Raw genomic sequence first — 18,449 nt, 5'->3', positions numbered from 1 at the left:
TGGAGAAATTTAACATGACATCACTTGCTCACCAGTGACTCCTCTGCAGTGAATGGGTGCCGTCAGAAAGGAGAGTCCAAACAGCTGATTAAAACATCACAGGAATCGACAAGAAATCCAGTCCATCAGTTAACTTCTTGTAAAATGAAAAGCTGTGTATTTGTAATAAATCCATCTTTAAGATGTTTGAACTTCTTAACATTGCGTCCTGCTAAAATACGAGTTCTCTATCTATAATATTACTTGAAGCTAAATTGTTTCTTACAAACACACAGCTTTTTGCTTCACATGATGTTAATTGTTGTGGATTACGGTGATGTTTTTATCAGCTGTTTGAACTTTAATTCCAACTGCACTCAGATATGTCTCTCAAAAGACTGCTTTAAAGTTTGATGGCTTCAAAAAACAGCCTGATTTTCTCTCACTCTCCAGCAAAGAAAAGGGCATTTCTGCCCTGAAGAATTTCCATACAACCCCCTGTAATCTGAAACATATCACCGGCCTTACATAAACAAGGCTGTTGCTTTTTTGGCCTTTTTTCCCCCAGAATAAGCTTCAAGCTCCACAGACGTCTCATTTGTGGACTGTGTGCCTTGGCTGGCGGTCACTGATACCACTAACCATGTTAGAGGAGCTCTCTCACTCACATTCCCTGTCTTTAGGGTTTATAGCCTTGATATATTTTACAGTCTTGACTGACCCCTCACCCTCTTCATAACCCCTTTCTGTCTTATGTTTACAACAGGCTACATCCAAGCCCCAATTTCATTAGTCTGTTTTTCATAAGCGACATAAGCGACTCCTAAATAATTCCCAAATTGTGTATTCGCCACTGCTGGAAACCCATTTCCTCTCTCTAACCGATGATGTGGTTTGATTACATTACATAGACACATTAATGAGATTATATGTAATCTGTTCTAGCTAATAGCATTTAGATGGGACACAATGATGGATGCGTTATGTATTTCAATGCACTTCTTCAACACATTTTCAAGCAGGTCTGTCCTGCTGTGTCTGTGGAACCGTGTTACAGCCAGGTGTCAGTAACATTCACATTAATTTCCACTATGCTTCTCCCTTTCCTTTAGTTTTCAGCCAATTACCACATTAACTGTACTTTCTCTTTTTCTCATCTTATGTCTGTTTTTGTACTTTCCATCCCTGCCCTCTTTTTACCCTGATTGAGTGCGCTTCTTGAAATAGCTTGCTGAGTAATGTCTGACTCCATTTGGCCGGTCGTGTCTTTTTGTCTGCTTTTTTCTTCTCGAGTTGGCCGTCATCTCATCCGCTACTGCTCAGTGACATCATATTGGGATCACAACCATGTGCTAAAAGCTCAGATGAGTTAGAGATTGGCTCAATGCCATGTCTAGTCACTTTACCATTGACCTCTGAAATGCAATCATCAAAACACGCCTCTGTTTTCCCTCTTTTTCATTCCGTCATCCTGACGGGAGAACAAAAAGTGACTGTTATCTCAGGGAGACAATGAAGGGAGTGGGCCAAAATAACAAAAACCTCAGCATGTTGGTGTGCTTTGACATTTACACCTGGCTCTCATTTCCTGAGTAGTCAGTGCAAAGCTAATGAAAGTTAGCGTGAAAGCTGCACGTTTTAGACATGGCTTGAAGTTTTGCCAAGTGGGACACACATTTTCCCCATTCAGGCTTTACGCACAGTGGTATGTTTGTAAAGGAGGTTAGCTTGACAAGTCAAATTGAGTCCAGTGGGCATGAAGAGCTTTTCAGAATTGTATTATTTATTTTGCTGTTGAAGGATGTGTGCAAAGGATTGTCAGGAGTACAGAAGCAGCTGGTGTTTAACAGCAAACAAACGTACAAGTTGCACAGAAACTGATTTCAAATGTGGGAGAAGATTTGTTGTGTTGGGGGTGACATAAAGCTTCCAAGATTAAATTAACAGGCCAGAAGAAAGGCCGCTGTCTCATATAGAATAAGGGCTATATTGAATATTTAATAGCAAAACAAAAAATCCAACAACACTGCAAAAATAAAACCTAAAAATTAATATCAAAATCCATTTAAGTCTTTAAAAACAACACTTAAATGCAAGTCTAAAAATGAAGGGCCTATCCATTATTCATTCTTAATATTGTGATACCCAAATTAATTTCAGTGATGATCCAACATTTCTCATCAAACTTTCCTCAAATTATTGTGCTTTGATTTTATTGCTCTGTATTCTTTCTTAGTATATTTCGACAATTGTCTCTTGATTTATCCTAAAGAATTTTAGGAGAAACATCTGAGGCATAACTGAGCTCTCCAAAAATTCTTCTGGGCTGAACTGTCTCTGCATGATAGACAGTCCAGAAGTCAATTCACTATCAGGTCATACCCTGCATGCTCTGTGTTAAGCTGTGGACTGAGTAACACTGATTGCTTGGTGGTAAATTGTATGCGGGGATAAGCAGGGATCAGGGACAGATTATCCTTTCATAGCTGGAGTTGTGAATATACAGGCTTTGATTTGCTATCTAGGAGTTGGACCATCTTATAAATCAGTGCTTTAGTGTGTGGGCCTTGCATGTTGATATTCCTGTGCTCCATCTTTGTATTTTACTCTTTGTCTCTAATTCTCTGTTTCTCTTTTATTTATCCTGTGCTGCTGTCCAGTTAATTTTCACTCCTCTCACTTTTTTACTCTTACTTGTAACTAGTCCGAGGGAATTTACAGGCTACACCCCACTCCGGTCAACCACAAGCAAATAACCGCAAGAGACCCACCCAAACAAGCCTGAAACCAGTAGTTATCCTCAGCCTGGCAAGCGATCTCTTTCTAAAAATGGTATCAAGCTCTTATTGTCTGGGACTTCAGATGACCCTAGTGTTTTAAAGGTTGGTCTTTATGTGGTGAAGGGTGTAGCTCTTACTGCAAACTCTTTAACTTGCTTGAATAAGACAATTTTGTAAAAGTATTTAAGAGGTATGGAGCAATTAAAGGAATAGTTGGCCCAGAAATCATTGTTATCATCTACTTACCCTCATATCATTCTTATATGAATCACTTCCCCAAACAAAAAAATCCAATAATAAAAAATTGGCTCCGGTGCAAAACAACATTTGCCACCATTGACATTCATTGTATTGGCAAAAAAAAACAACCACTGAAACATTTTTTTTGTTATTGCATTTTAACTATGCACATGTACATATAAATTTCCATGTAACAAAGAAAACACACACACACACACACACACACACACACACACACACACACACACACACACACACACAAAGTCTTCTCAGTATTTTACATTAATATATAATATAATCCTATAAATCCTATATTTGGTGCATATATGCTTTGCCAATTTAAAGAAATAAGCCATTTCGCTTAAAGAATACATATATTTATAAATATATACTCCGTCTTTCTTTAACGTGATCTCCTTAGGATATAAATGAAATAAAAAGATTAAAGGCGACAGTGGTATGTTAACATCAAGGATTTTTTCTATCATTCCTTTCACATCTTTCCAAAAATTCCTAACTTCTTTGCACTCCCATATGCAGTGATCCAGTGTTCCTTTAAAGTCCGATCCGATCTCCAAGCTTCCAATTTATAATTTGAAGTGTCCTTTGATCCTGACACCAGCATATTATATAATGAAGAAATCAAACCTTTACTAAAACAATTTTTTGTCACTTCTTTTTCCAAAATCGTCAATGATGGCATAAATCGATGGAATTATTTTGTGATTTGAGGATAAAATTTCTTATTTGTAAATACTTAAAGAAATGTTTTGTAGGAATATTGTATGTATTAAATAGTTCCTCAAACGACATAAGAATATTGTTAGCATATAGATCTGCTATCTTTCGAATGCCCTTGTCAGCCCAAATCTTGAAACCTGCATCTAATCTGCCTGGTTTAAATTTTTCTCTTAAGTGTAGAAGGCACCTAAATATTTTTTTCCACATCAAAACCATACGGCAATCATATTTATAACTCTAGGATTGGAAAAATGTTTTCTTTTTTTAAGATCTTTCAATTCTGACACAAATTTAAAGGCAGGCTAGAATTAATGGCCGTCGATTCCATATCCACCCAAGATGGGCAGTCCTGAGATAAAAAAATAAATAAATAAAACATAATTGTTCTAAGTTATATATAAGTGTCAGACGGAGTCTGGAATATCTGTTATTCCAAATTAATTTAGTGAACATTTTTTTTAACTCGTTAAAAAAGATGTTTAGGGGGAGGCAGAGGAATGTTCTGGAATAAATATAAAAATACTAACGTACTAACTTTCAAAATATTTATTTGACCAATAAAAGATATGGGTAAGGACATCCATCTTTCTATAGAGCTACTAACTGTCAAGAAGTGGATCATAATTTACTTTTTATATATCCAAGTATGTAAAACAGTCAACTATATTGAAGGTTTCAACACAATTACTTGGTTGCTGTCTGTCGATCTCATTTAGATATAGAATAGAACATTTAGAATGGTTAATTTCGTATCCAGAAATTTTTCCAAATGTACTGATAAGATCTAATAAAGCAATAAATCAAAGGTATTAACATATCAAGATGCTTTGAGAAAAGAATGACCTCATCAGCAAATAACGCAATTTTATATTCTATCTGTCCAATCTTAATGCCTGCTAATTCCATATGTTTTTTTTTTTACTGGTATTGCAAAAGGCTCGATGGAGATGGCAAAAAGAAGAGGAGAATGGGGAGAACCTTGTCTAGACCCTCTTGATATGCTAAATGGTTTTGAAACAGTATTATTTGTCAACACTTCTGCAGTAGAACTATTATAAAGTATTCTAACCCACCTAGAGTACCTTTCACCAAAACCAAATCTGAGCAATAAATTCAACAAAAAAGACAAATCAGCCCGACTGAAGGCCTTTTCGGCGTCCAATGATAGTAAAGCAGTATCTTGTTCACCCCTCAGTTCATAAAGACTATTTAGGACTCTTCGAACATTGTAAAATCCTTGGCTACATTGTATAAAACCATTTTGATCCTCTCTTATTAAATTTGATAGTGTACCTTCTAACCTCTTAGCCGTAACTTAATATTTTTGTGTCTGAATTTAACAAGCTTATTGGCTGCATATTTTCACACTTTGTGTTTGTTTTTACTGGTTTTGGTAATAATGTAATTAAAGCTCCTCTCATTGATGCAGGCAAAAGATCTTGATGATATGCCTCTACTATCATTTCCATAAAAGGAGTTAGCAATTTAAAAAAAAAAAATGTTTTATAGATTTCTTTTCTTGATTTCATGTTCATGAGTTAATGGCTTCTCCAATTTCTTGTAATGTTACATGTAATTTGTTCTTTTCTTCAGTTGAAATCTGAGGTATATTTAGACTGTCTAAAAATTGAATCTGGATATCTATATTTAGTGAGCACTCTGAGCTATAGAGTTTATGATAAGTTGCAAATGCTCCATTGATCTCCATTGATGGGTCAACTATATTTCCAGTTGAACTCTGAATTATTGTGATAGTACGCTCCGTTTGTTGTTGTCGAATTTGCCAAGCAAGAAGTCGTCCTGTTTTATCTCCATATTCATAAAAATTTTGTTTCAACCATAAAACCTTTGAAGCTGCCCTACTTGCTGACAATTCATTATATTGAGACCTGAGTTATAATAATTTCTCTTTTACTTCTGCTGTATCTGTAGTTTTCTGGAAAATATTATTTTCAATTTTTTTGATTCAATCTTCTAATTGTTTCATTTCTTGTCTAGACTTCCTTTTATAATATATGTCCTCAAATAAAAGCTTTGAATGCTTCATAATCTAATACAAGCAGATGTTTCAAACTAATTCATTTTAAAATACAAATCAGTTTGTTTGCCCACATATTTTACAAACTCTGGGTCACAGAGCCAATATCGCTGCAGGATTAAGATCCCTCCAAACATCTAATAAATTAAGATCTTTCATAAATTCCTGTATTACCTTCCTTGCTTTAGTATGTGTTTTATCAGTCTCTGCTGAACATTCATTAGTAGGACCTAACACACAATTCATATCCCCTGCGATACGATAGTATCCAGGCAAATTAGCAATTAACAAAAACAAATCATTAAAAAATGTAGGATTGTCATCAAAAACTTGCCCTTGCCATCTCAGATGAATCTTAATTGTCTCACTTCTTACCATGTGGGTTTCCTGAAGAAAAACTACTTGTGCTTGTAATTGTTTGATCCTATCCATTACCTGCTTTTTAATATTGCCCAATCCTCTGCAATTTCAGGTTACAAATTTCACATTCCCTGTCTGCCCATGATCATTTACATTTCCTATTAAGAGGTATTTTGCCTTTTACAAACTCAACAATCTTAAATACTGAGAAGCAAAAAATAAAACTATAAACAATCATGAACAACACACCTATTATTAAAGAAAATTCAACAACAACCAGATTTCCCCAGTAGTGTCCATACTACTGCGTTTGACCCCCCCCCCCCCCACCCCTTATACTCCATATATGGCACTGATTGGTCCACACACCCGTGAGGAACTATCAGGTACTTCTGTCAATATTTATGATCACAACCCTATTTGTAACATTACTCTCACATATTATATTGAACTATAAACACACATTTTCACATTTCCAGAGAACAATAATAACTGAATATACTTAATTATTGTTTTACAAATCGGTCTCCATTCACTATTGAGTCTCCACAATAAAAAGAGGATAACATTTATGGTGTATGATCCGAGTTATTTTAAACCTACATTCAGGATTTTAATAGTCCAACTGGATTGAGCCCTCCTTTATTCTGTCTAATTCTTCAATGAAGCTTTCGACTTCGGGGAGTAAGAAGTAGACAAGCTGGGTATATGATCCTGTGTTTACCGAATCCTCTCTCACAACTTCTGTCTAATTCCATCATAAGCTCTTTGTTTCCTGTGAACTTCATCCGAAACATCTGGGTGAAAGCAAAGAGTGTGTTCCTTGTATGAAATCACCCCCTTGGACCTGGCCACTCTAAGCACCTGCTCTTTTTGTTTGAAGTTTAAGGAACTTTATTATTAGTGTTAACCCGCCAGCCTCAGATTGCTCTGTCTATTTCTGATTTCCATGTCATCAACCTTTTCTGTCAGTTTTTTTAACTTGTGATTCAAGGGAATTTGCACGAACACTGAGTTGAACGATTTCATCTTCTGCTTCAGAAATGCGTTCTTTAGTCTCCTTCACGCGTTCCTTTACCTCGTTGATCGCTGACATAACACCGACAATTTTACTCGTAACTCGTTTGTCAATATCTTTAATGGCTTTTAACACATCTGCGTTTCTGGGGTTCAACTTCACTTTAGTAGATTCGCTGTCGTCATCTTCCTCTATATATCTTTTAGTTATCCTACGTAGTCCTGCAACATCTCTTGATCCTCGTTATTCACTTTTTCTTGAGTTCTGTTCTTCTATTCTTGTGCCATTTCAGTTGTTATACTTTTGTGCATTAAATAACAAAGGATGTATCAAAGTTTTAAGTGAGCTTGAAGGATTTATATTCAAAATTATAGGAGGGTCATTAACTTGCGTCTTCTCGGTACCACGCCATAACTGCAAGTCACAAACACTGAAACTTACTGATCTTCTTTCATGTGCCACGAAAGAAAAAAAGTCATACAACATTAAGGTGAATGAATGATGACAGAATATTATTTATCAATCAAATATCCCAACCTAAATCAAATTCAAAACAACAAACAACAAAAAGTACACCTACTGTATAATTAAAAAAAAAAATAACAAAACACAAAACATAAATGCTGAAACCTTTGAGTAGATACAACATCCAGCTATTGGAGGAATACTACATTCCATTCCCTACACACATCCTTAATCTTCATGCAGCAGCCACCCCTACCTAGGCCTTCTGGGAAAGAGGAGATGACAGAGCCTCAGCCACTACTCCCCTTCCGAGATCTCTCTGCTCACTCCCAGGAAAAGCTAAAAAAAATACTTTATGCCTTTCTCTTTCAAAGCCCTTCATATTTGTCTCTTTATGCTGACCTGCCCTTTCGGGGATTTTCATGAAACTGATTCAAAGTTAAGCCACAAATCACTTTGTCACATTTTCAACACTGTTTTATAGCTGTGTAGCTGCTTCTAGATTTCTGAAAGAGCAGATTCAGTGTGTGTTACTCATCAGATGTTGATAATCTGATCACAGAGGCAGATGGGAGATGACGATTCTGTGTTTTCCCACACACACCCCACGACCTGCTGGGATTCTGTTACACGCACAATAGATTTCTGAGGGCAGCTGTCGTCTTGGACTAGGGTGAACTTAAAGCTTTAAGAGTTAGATGAAAGTGAAATGTGATGGAATCAGTAAAGGACACAAGCATGAGATGAGCAGGCCTTTCCTAGAATTTGATTTTGTGTTTACAAATACAGTAAAATGCACATTACCGATATTTATTTATTGTTTAAATTTTATTTTTTTCTTTAGCAAGGATGCTTTTAAATGGGAAAGTAACAGTAGGGACTTTTACATTGTTACAAAAATGTATATTTAGAATAAAATAAAAACGAAAATCAGTAATGATGGTTTCCACAAACAATTTCCAACATTTTTCAAACATTCCAACATTTTTTTAATGAATTAAATGCTGCCTTGATGAGCCTGACAGACATTTTCAAAAACAAACAAATAAAAAAAAACTTAAAAAAAAAGTACAGATCCCATCTTTTCATTGGTAGTGTATCATTTCATGTCTTCTAAACATGGAATGATGACTCTTATAATAGACTCTTTTTAAAAAATGTAGATTTTTGGCATGAGTTTCATACATGGTCACATGTCTTTGATAACTCATAATGTGGAAAAATTGTCCTTGATCTTTACAGATAAAAAAGTTAATTGTATTATGAAAACATCCTATTAACTTTCAGAACTTAAATTCCTGCTAAAGATCAGTAGAGGATGGAAAATGCTTGTGAAAAGCTAAATGATGTCAGCTTTGGTACACTATTTTAATTATTAGATTATATAAAAGTTGATTAAAAATGTATGATATTGTCTTGCAATTTTAAATTCTCTATCTGTGGAAAAATCACATAATTTTTTATTTTAAAAATAAGACAATACCTTTTATTTATCAAAATGATTCCTCTATCATTGTCATAAGTTGACATTGTGCTCCCTGAGGGACTGATGTGGGTGAGTAGAGCCAGCCTGCTGTGTTGGGGTGTGGAAGCCTGGCCTGTGCTCCTTACACACAGACCTCACATTGACAGAAGAACAATGGTGCGGGTACACCGCAGCATCCTACTCCGCTGGCTGGAACAAAAGAGCCTTTTCATGCAGGCTGCTCCAGGGCTGGCCTGACAGGCTGTACCCACCAAAGGCACAAGCATCCCTATCATGCCACCCTGCTTGCCATTCATACCTTGACATCACATCTGATATATAGCAGCACACATACTATGTTGAATCTGTTTGACTGAGCTAAAACTTCTGTTACATTTACTTTATAGGACAGTTCACCCACAAATCAAATTTCGAGATTTTCATGTTGTTCCAAACTCATATTGTTGTCTTTTTCACAAAAGGAGAAAGTTCTTTTGCCTATAATAAAAGTGGATGTTGACCACGGGCTGTAAAAAAACACGCCTATAAAAAAAAAATGTTTTTGTTGTATAAAAAAAATATATCTTAAATTAACAAAAATACTTAAAAAATCCCATATAGCTTTAAGTAAGAAACATACTGAAATGTAAGTTGCAGTTTTTTGTTGTATGGAAAAAGTAGCTTGGCCATTCTCCTTAATGTGTTCCACATTTGTTTAAAAAAAATCCGTACTGGTTTTAAAAAGACATGAGGGTAGCTAAACTTTTATTTTTGTGTGAGATGATTTGATATCATTATTAGTTTAATGTAATTACACTATTCTTCAAAACGTTGGTAAGAGTTATGAAAGTTTTTAGAAGTCTCGTTTACCAAAACTGTTTGCATTTATCAAAATGCGGTAAAACCGTAATATTGTGACATATTAGTACTATTTAATATTATTTTAAAATGTAATTTATTCCTGTGATTGCAAAGCTGAATTTTCAGCAGCCATTACTCCAGTCTTCAGTGTCACATGATCCTTCAAAAATCATTCTCATATGCTGATTGGTCAATTGCACACTTGGATCTTATCGAATCTGTTTTAAATACACTTCACATTGTGTCCATGGTGATTTCTTCTGATTTAAAGTATCGCTGCTAATTCTGTGAATCCCAGATGTATTTGTGAATTGACCTGAGGGAATTGAGGCCTGTTTCTGTGACTTGTTTATGTGAATGTTGTTGTATGGTACATTTCTGCTCTGTGGGGCGTAAGTAAGGTACTCCCTGAGGACTGTAGCAGTTCTTAATACTACAGAGTCTAACTGTTCTACATGTTTAAACTTAATTAATTAAATGGAATCCTGAAAATAAAAAGACCAAGATCCATTCAGAGCTTCAGTACCACACTATAATATAGTTCAGTATGAGACTATGAGGTCATGCCTCAAACTTCTAAGCACACTGACTGGGGCAGGATGGAGCTGAGGGAGGCTTGGCAAACCCACAGGTTGAGAAGAAAGGATTCCTTATTCTAGGCATGACCCAGGTCTGCTCGGAAGAACAAGGAAGTGAGGTTCCCCTGAGGATGGAGCTCAGAACAGGAAGCTTTTTCAAAGTAGGGTGAACGTCAATGTGACCGAGGAGTTGGGTATGGAGATATAGTAGTCATTGGTTTGTCTGAATGACTAGTCAACACCATTACTATGCTGGTTCAGGACTAACAAGCCTAGAAATTCATGTTGGTCATTTCAGCATGATTTATTATTGTGCAAACATATTATACAGCTCATGAAACATGACTTTGACTATCCTGTGCTTTTGATTCCTGACAATGATAATTCATTAAGCTGCACTTTCTTTACATAAAGCTCTGAAATATGATTATACAAGCCACACACTGACCACAAACCAAACAGAGGTATTAGAATCATGGTTAGATAAATATTCCATAATATGCATGAATGTACTAAATACAGCAAATCAATGATGTGCTTGTCTTTTTTGCTGCAGGTTTGAAAAGGGTCGTATCTACAGCTACATCGGAGAAGTGGTGGTGTCTGTTAACCCTTACCGTGCCATGAACATTTACGGACGGGACACCATTGAGCAGTACAAAGGCAGAGAGTTGTACGAGCGACCGCCACATCTATTCGCCATCGCCGATGCTGCGTACAAAGCCATGAAGAGAAGGAACAAAGACACTTGCATTGTTATCTCCGGTAGAGTATGTCTGAATATGATGCAACTCACCATTGAGCTTATGGTTGAATCTGTGAAGCAGCCACTGAAGTAATATTACATTTTTAGGAGAAAAATGCATTACTTCATCCTCAAATAATATTAAAAACAGCCTGTTGTCTTCCTTTTATTTGATTAAATAACAGACTTACTGGAATTCAGGCTTTAGGGGTCTTCTTGTGGGGCCGCAGTATGACTGGGAATGATGTGATTAGATCTGTGGTCAGATGAGAATAGCTCGGCACTGACGTGGTGTGTGGTTTCCCAGTCACAGAGGACTGCTTGAGCAGGAGCTCACAATAGAGTTCAGTGCATGAGCAAATTGTTTTCTCAAGACATGCCCGTTGTGTGAAAAAGATTAACGCAATATGGTTGTTTCACAATTTCTACAAAAATCTCTCTTTGAGACAGTGTTTGTTTTCCGTCTGGGATGCTGTGGAACTATTCTGAGGTGGGGCACATAGCTCAAGGCAAATAATCTGGTGACCACTCAGATGTTGCCTCTATAAGAAAACAATGATTATTATCCAGTGAGTGACCACAGGTGGTGACTGCACGGCAAAAATATTTGGTATGTGTGCTGCCACCTTGTGGCAAACAGAGGAACATGTTTATTTTTTAGAGTGAAGTATAATAGAGTGAGAAGATCATTTTGTGGCTTTGTTTAACAAGTAAATTCCACGAGTGCTTCTGTGTGGTTGTATAATACTATGAGATAAGATAAATCGGTTAGGGTCTTACCACAAAACCATTACAATTAATTATTATTTAATTTATTAAATTGAACCTGTGCAAAATCTGAATTTTCATTAGCCATTATTACCGTCTTCAGTTTCTCACAATTCTTCAGAAATCATTCTGATATGCTGATTTGGTGCTCAGGAAACATTCCTTATTATTATCCATGTTGAATTCAGTTGTGCTGCTTAAATATTTTTGTGGAAAGGAAACCATTATATGTATTCTCTAAATTTATGGAAAGTTCAAAAGAGAAGCATATAATAAAAAAAGAAACCCACACCAACATAACAGAATTAAAAACTTCCACTAAAAATCAGTATAATCAATGTAATGCATCCCTGCTGAGTAGAAGTATAAATTTCTTTTAAAAATCTTAATGACCCCAAAAAATTGAACCGTAATATACAGTGCAGTTCAAAAATTAAAAAATACTAAAATAGTAAAAAATAGTAGTGTAAGAAAAAAAATATATATTAATTTAAAAAAATTGTAAAAACAATATATGCAAAATAGAAGCATTTTACTAGTAGTCTCAGATATTTGAATTTCATTGTAGATTGTAATGGCTATAATTAGTTACTTCAGTTTATTAAATTCTATTATATACTCATATATGTAAGTATTAGTCATTGTTTGTTTGTTTTGTTTTGTTTTTTTGCAGGGGAGAGCGGAGCTGGAAAAACGGAGGCTAGTAAATATATTATGCAATATATTGCTGCTATCACCAATCCCAGCCAAAGAGCAGAGGTGGAGAGGTACTTACAACAAAAAGCCTTTCTGTTCCTGTCTCCTCACTGCTGCAGTGATGAGTCATATTAAGATCATGCTGCATAGCATGCCTCCTTAATGTTATAATCAACAACCACTGAGCATTTCAGTATTTTATTCTGTTTATGTAGAAGCTGTTCATAATCACATGAATCACTGCTTAGTTACAACTAAGTGAAAGCGTCATTTTCAAAGTGAATTTCTTATGGTAGTGAGTGAATGAATAATACATTTCCTCATGGGGGAGAGACAGAAGTGAAATGTAGGGCAGAGATTAAAATAGTGCTGGGTCACGCTAATTGAAATATGACAGATCCAAGTCGAGCTTGATAAATAAATGATAGGAAAGTCCACTATGCTTTTAGCTTTATCTCTCTTTTAACTATGTAGCTTGAGAAATATAACACCCAGTATAGGAATATATAAGGCATGTTACATTTAATCATAAAGATCTTTATGTATCGCTCTTGTGCAACGTGCTAAATATAGACCTTTATTCTTTTGTCTTAACTATGCAGTAATAGTAATAGCAATAAAATCATGCTTTACAACTGTTATCCACTGTCAGATGGCTAGTGCTTTGTGCTTATCTCATTTCATTGTTATTGCACCCATAAGATATGGTTTATTTTCTCTGCTTGCTAAAGGTTAAAGCTCTTTGGAAACTGGGCATTGATCAGTGGAAGTAGATCTAAAATTATGCCAAAACACAGGGGCATCCAGCACTGATTGGAGTTTTTGTAGTCTATAGTGATTTCCAACGAGGATAACATATACATGAGGGGGCACTTAAGCAGGTTTTAGAGGGTAATAAGACTTTCATTTAGCTTTGTTAAACCTAACAGAAATGATAACTTTAAAATAAATAAATTATTAAGACCATAGAAAGATAATTAAAAATAATTAACTTTGAAGTTGCTGTTGGGATACCTAAAGCAACACTGTGCTAAAAGTGGAATTTTACAGGATGCTCTAGGTATTCGGGTCACGAAATGGAGGAAAGCGTCCCGCTTAATGCCTAACAGGCTTGTAACAGTAGGGTTAGGACCTCTTCAGCTTGTCAGGCACTGAGTGGGGCACCATCCTCAAATGTGCAGTGTAGGTCATGCATGGCTTTTTGGCAAGAGAACCAATGCTGAGCATTCTGTGGTTCGACCCGTGCAGCAGGCCTCATAAATCATCCACTGAAACACTCTTAACCGCCATGCTGGGATACCACATGATGATACTATATACACTAAAATAGCCAGATATAACCATGTATACTTGCTCGTAAAGGCTTCATAGAAACCGATTTGTGTATTTACTCTAATACCAAATGTCAGAAGCAATCAGATCCATCAGCCTCATATTAAAACTGATACTCGTTTAGCTGTAGTAGTGAACTGATGCACAAGTGGCTAATAAACGCAGTGGACATGAAAAGAGTGTTTGTTTATACAGGGTAAAAAACATGCTGCTGAAGTCCAACTGCGTCCTGGAGGCTTTTGGGAATGCCAAGACCAACCGCAATGATAACTCCAGTCGGTTCGGCAAGTACATGGATATCAACTTTGATTTTAAGGGAGACCCTATTGGCGGCCATATCAACAACTACCTGCTTGAGAAGGTAGGGGGCGCTAAAGAGGACAAACTAAAAAAAAAAAAAAAAAAAAAGTCAAATAAAGTGACTGTCTCATAGGGCTGCATGATTAATCAAAATTAAACCAAAATCGCCATTTGGTTTAGTGTGATGATCAAATTACAATGGTTGCTGTTTTATTAAATGCTTGATTTTTTTTTATCATGATGAAATATTACGATAGTGATATTGCTCATTTTGTTCAGTATTGTTACAAATTGTCTTACATTTTTGATTGTTAACAATAAGTTTAATACTTTCTTAATGTTTATTAAAAACACTAAATACTAAAAACTAAGAAAAGCAACACCCTGGCAATGATACAGAGCATTTTGCTTGGGCATTCACCATTCACTTTTGTCTTGCTTGTTCATATAATATGTGCTGGAGAAGCTGTGAAAAATGTATGTTTATTATAAATTTATATGATCTTTACTTTAGCATTAACACTTTTTTAATATTTCTTCCTTAGTCCCGAGTCATTTTTCAGCAGGAAGGAGAGAGGAGTTTCCACTCTTTCTACCAGGTGAGTGAAGGACTCACCACAGACATTAAAAAGCTGTTTTTGTTTTGCCAGCTGTTCCAGACACCAGACAAATCCCACCAAACCTGTGTTTATGACTCCTCTGCCAGAGCCTTCAAAGCCTAATCATCTCTCACTTTTATTGCTCTCACAAAATAATGTCCTATCGCTTCAAAACATATGCAAAACATCAAAACAATTCCATCTTCTTGTTAATGTTCTGCAAACCATTATTAAAAAGACTATAATTTACATGCTTCTCCATATCAACACAGGAAAATTATCCTGTAGGGAAAGTCAAAAGTGTTTTTAAATGTATTTTTCAGCTGGTGAAAGGAGCTCCAGATGCTCAGCTGCGGTCCCTGCACATTCAGAGAGACCCCACAGCATACACCTACATCAAAGTTGGAGGCCAGATAAAGGTATTGCACTGTGTACAAATTAAAAGAGACTATTGTTTTTATGTATTATATGAAAAATCTGTTTGGGTTGTTACAGACATCAAAAAGGATTTCAAGGCCATCTTGGGAAAATAAAACCATTCTGGGGCAATCACACATGATTGTGCAGGGAATTTGATTATGGTTGTTTATGGGTACATTAGCCACTGGTGCATATTAAAACCTATTAGCACTTGCCTTATATCTTTAGCCTGTTGAGTCAAGAGATGAGATGTTCCATTGCTTCTGTAGAGATTTAATGAGTGGGCACAAAAACAAATTTAGAGCAACAAACAAGGTGTCGTCATGGAGCAGGCCGGATTGTTGAGCTCACAGAGGTCTGAAACAAACAGCCTGGAGCGCATAGAACATTTCATGCCAGTTTCCAAATCTTTTATAGGTGCACATGCTGGCTAAACTTCCCACTCTGTCCAGCACAACTGTGGCTGCAAAAGGTTCCTGCTGTATGAAATCAGTGTTTCTCTGCAGGAGCCATAAGCATGCCAGAATAATTAGCGTTTTGAGTGTTGCACACTTGTTTTAGGAAGTCTAGGGATTGAGTTGCTATGGGTTAGCAATTTTCAGATTTAAATGCTCGGCTGTAAATTAGATGTGAATGTATTAGTAAGTTTAATGGCCTCTCATTTCAAAAGCATTGATTTACCTTCACTAAATGAAGGGCTTTTAGCCAGTTTACCAACCAGGCTGTTATCCCTAAAGCTGAATTAGTCAGAAGCAATGTCTGGATGTTTTAACTTTATTTCATGTATTAAGATCTGTCAGCTTTTGTTTGTGACCGTAACTCACTCAGATTGTCTTTTCAATCTTGCAGTCCTCTATAAATGACAGTGCTGATTTTAAAGCTGTCACTGATGCCATGAAGGTCATTGGATTCACTACAGAGGAGATTCAGACTGTCTACAAGATCCTGGCTACCATCTTACATCTGGTTTAGTATTTCCTATGCTTGTTTAAAAATGATAACTAACTGCAGCTAGTTGCTGGAGCTCAAACTCATTGATTGATGAATTATTTGATCTTTCCAGGGGAATCTGAAGTTTGGAAGTGATGGAGATGTGACTCTCATTGAGAACTCTAAGCTAGTGTCAGTTCTAGGGGATTTGCTGTCCACCAAAGACGAGAATGTAGAAAAGGCACTCCTCTATCGCACTGTGGCCACCGGCCGCGATGTCATTGACAAACAGCACACTCATCAAGAGGCCAGTTATGGCCGTGATGCTTTGGCCAAGGTATGATTTGGGGCTTTGGGAGCCTTATTTTAGAAGACTGTGGTAAACAAAATTGTGGTAACTGCTGGACCAAAAATTTGCATATGAACTACGTGCCAACGTCTGAATTAAAACTTCTACATGCTCTAAATATGATCGTTTTGATCCACTATAATGATAATGATATAGTTGATTTTACACGTTATTTTCTGCATTTTTGTATTATTTGTTGTACTCTTGTATATTTTACTACTTATAAAAACAAATTCTTAGAAAAAGTAATAAAAAAAATCCCTTTATTCAACAAGGATGGATTAAATTAATCAAAAAGGACAGTAATGACATAATGTTACAAAAAAACTAATTTTGTTTCAAATTCCTCTGTAGCTATGAAAACAATCTCTTCTTAGCTGTACAATTACAATAAAATATTGACCAATACAGACAAATACCGATAATTAAACCATTCATATCTGCGTTTCTTCATCCACCAGTTGACTTTCACTCCTTATTTGCTTCTCACAGGCCATTTATGAGCGGCTTTTCTGTTGGATTGTGGGAAGAATCAATGATGTCATTGAGGTTAAAAACTATGACGCCAGGGTTCATGGGAAGAACACAGTCATTGGCGTCCTGGACATTTATGGCTTTGAAATCTTTCAGAATAACAGGTGAGAGCATATGCTGTACTGTACATAAATGAGGATCTTAATTGGCTGTATTATTCTTCTCCCTTTAGTATAATTATAGTGACTCTCCAATTTCTGCCTTGTTTTATCCAGCTTTGAGCAATTCTGTATAAACTACTGTAATGAGAAACTACAGCAGCTCTTCATTCAGTTGGTGTTGAAACAAGAGCAGGAAGAGTATCAGAGAGAGGGCATCCCCTGGAAACATGTGGGTTTTATTTGATTGTTTCTTCTCAAACTTTTCATATCTTTACTGTTTATATTATAAAAAGAGAAACTGTTTATATTATAAAAAGAGAAACTCTTTTTGCATGGATCTCTGTGGCTTTAATGCAGTAACTAAATAAACTTTGTTGTGATTTGTGTTTGTGTTCATGGAAACAGATTGACTACTTCAACAATCAGATCATCGTGGATTTGGTGGAACAGCAGCATAAGGGCATTTTTGCAGTCCTGGATGAGGCGTGCATGAATGTGGGGAAGGTGACGGATGAGATGTTCCTGCAGGCTCTCAATGGAAAACTGGCGAAACATGCCCACTACACCAGCCGCAAGGTACTGAAAATAACACATGCCAATTAATTATTAAAGGGGACATAACACATAGTTTCGCCCAGTCTCATTATAACCATGAGTACCTATAGAGTAGTATTGCATCCTTCGTATCTTTGAAGAGTCTTTAGTTTTATCAGAAAAGTAAGATATAGCTTTACTTTTCTTCTCTCTGAACACAGCCAAGCTCCTGAAAGCATGCCGTGGGTGGAGCTAAAGAGTCACAAGCACTTTCGGGCCAATTGCCAATAAAACCCAGAAATTTGATGCAGTTTTACATTCCGCTTGTGGTTCTGAATCATGACAGGGATCTTTTATCGCTGGAAAGGCTCCATCTTTCAGTATCAAATGATGTGCAAATCCAGCGTTGAATTAGGCCTTGTTTATAAAACATTTGTCACCGAAATGACAGGAACAAACACACTTGAGAAACTCCATTGCTGCCCCGGAAAAACAAACGGCATCCACTGTTCACGTAACATTGGGTTCTTTGGAGACATTCTTCTCGTGCAAGTCCTGTGCAGCGAAAGAAGAATGCATGCTTTTCCGGGATAAGTAACCATTCATTGAATTCCAC

The 18,449-nt window shown here is 36.3% G+C and overlaps 1 protein-coding gene across 1 annotated transcript in view; it reads left to right on the top strand.

The window, feature by feature from the left end:
* Positions 1 to 18,449, top strand: part of myo1d (myosin 1D) — a 73,570-nt gene that overhangs the window by 5,210 nt on the left and 49,911 nt on the right. Inside the window, exons 2-11 of the mRNA XM_042735622.1 lie at positions 11,082 to 11,290; positions 12,712 to 12,805; positions 14,262 to 14,427; positions 14,912 to 14,965; positions 15,289 to 15,384; positions 16,235 to 16,351; positions 16,449 to 16,652; positions 17,157 to 17,302; positions 17,414 to 17,528; positions 17,705 to 17,875. Of these exons, the coding sequence (XP_042591556.1) occupies positions 11,082 to 11,290; positions 12,712 to 12,805; positions 14,262 to 14,427; positions 14,912 to 14,965; positions 15,289 to 15,384; positions 16,235 to 16,351; positions 16,449 to 16,652; positions 17,157 to 17,302; positions 17,414 to 17,528; positions 17,705 to 17,875 (1,372 nt within the window). The remainder of the gene's footprint in view (positions 1 to 11,081; positions 11,291 to 12,711; positions 12,806 to 14,261; positions 14,428 to 14,911; positions 14,966 to 15,288; positions 15,385 to 16,234; positions 16,352 to 16,448; positions 16,653 to 17,156; positions 17,303 to 17,413; positions 17,529 to 17,704; positions 17,876 to 18,449) is intronic.

This window comes from Cyprinus carpio, chromosome B12 (assembly GCF_018340385.1).
Source record: "Cyprinus carpio isolate SPL01 chromosome B12, ASM1834038v1, whole genome shotgun sequence".
Lineage (NCBI taxonomy): Eukaryota > Metazoa > Chordata > Actinopteri > Cypriniformes > Cyprinidae > Cyprinus > Cyprinus carpio.
Note: the sequence above shows the minus strand (reverse complement) of the source record. Positions and strands in the feature narration are given on the sequence as shown.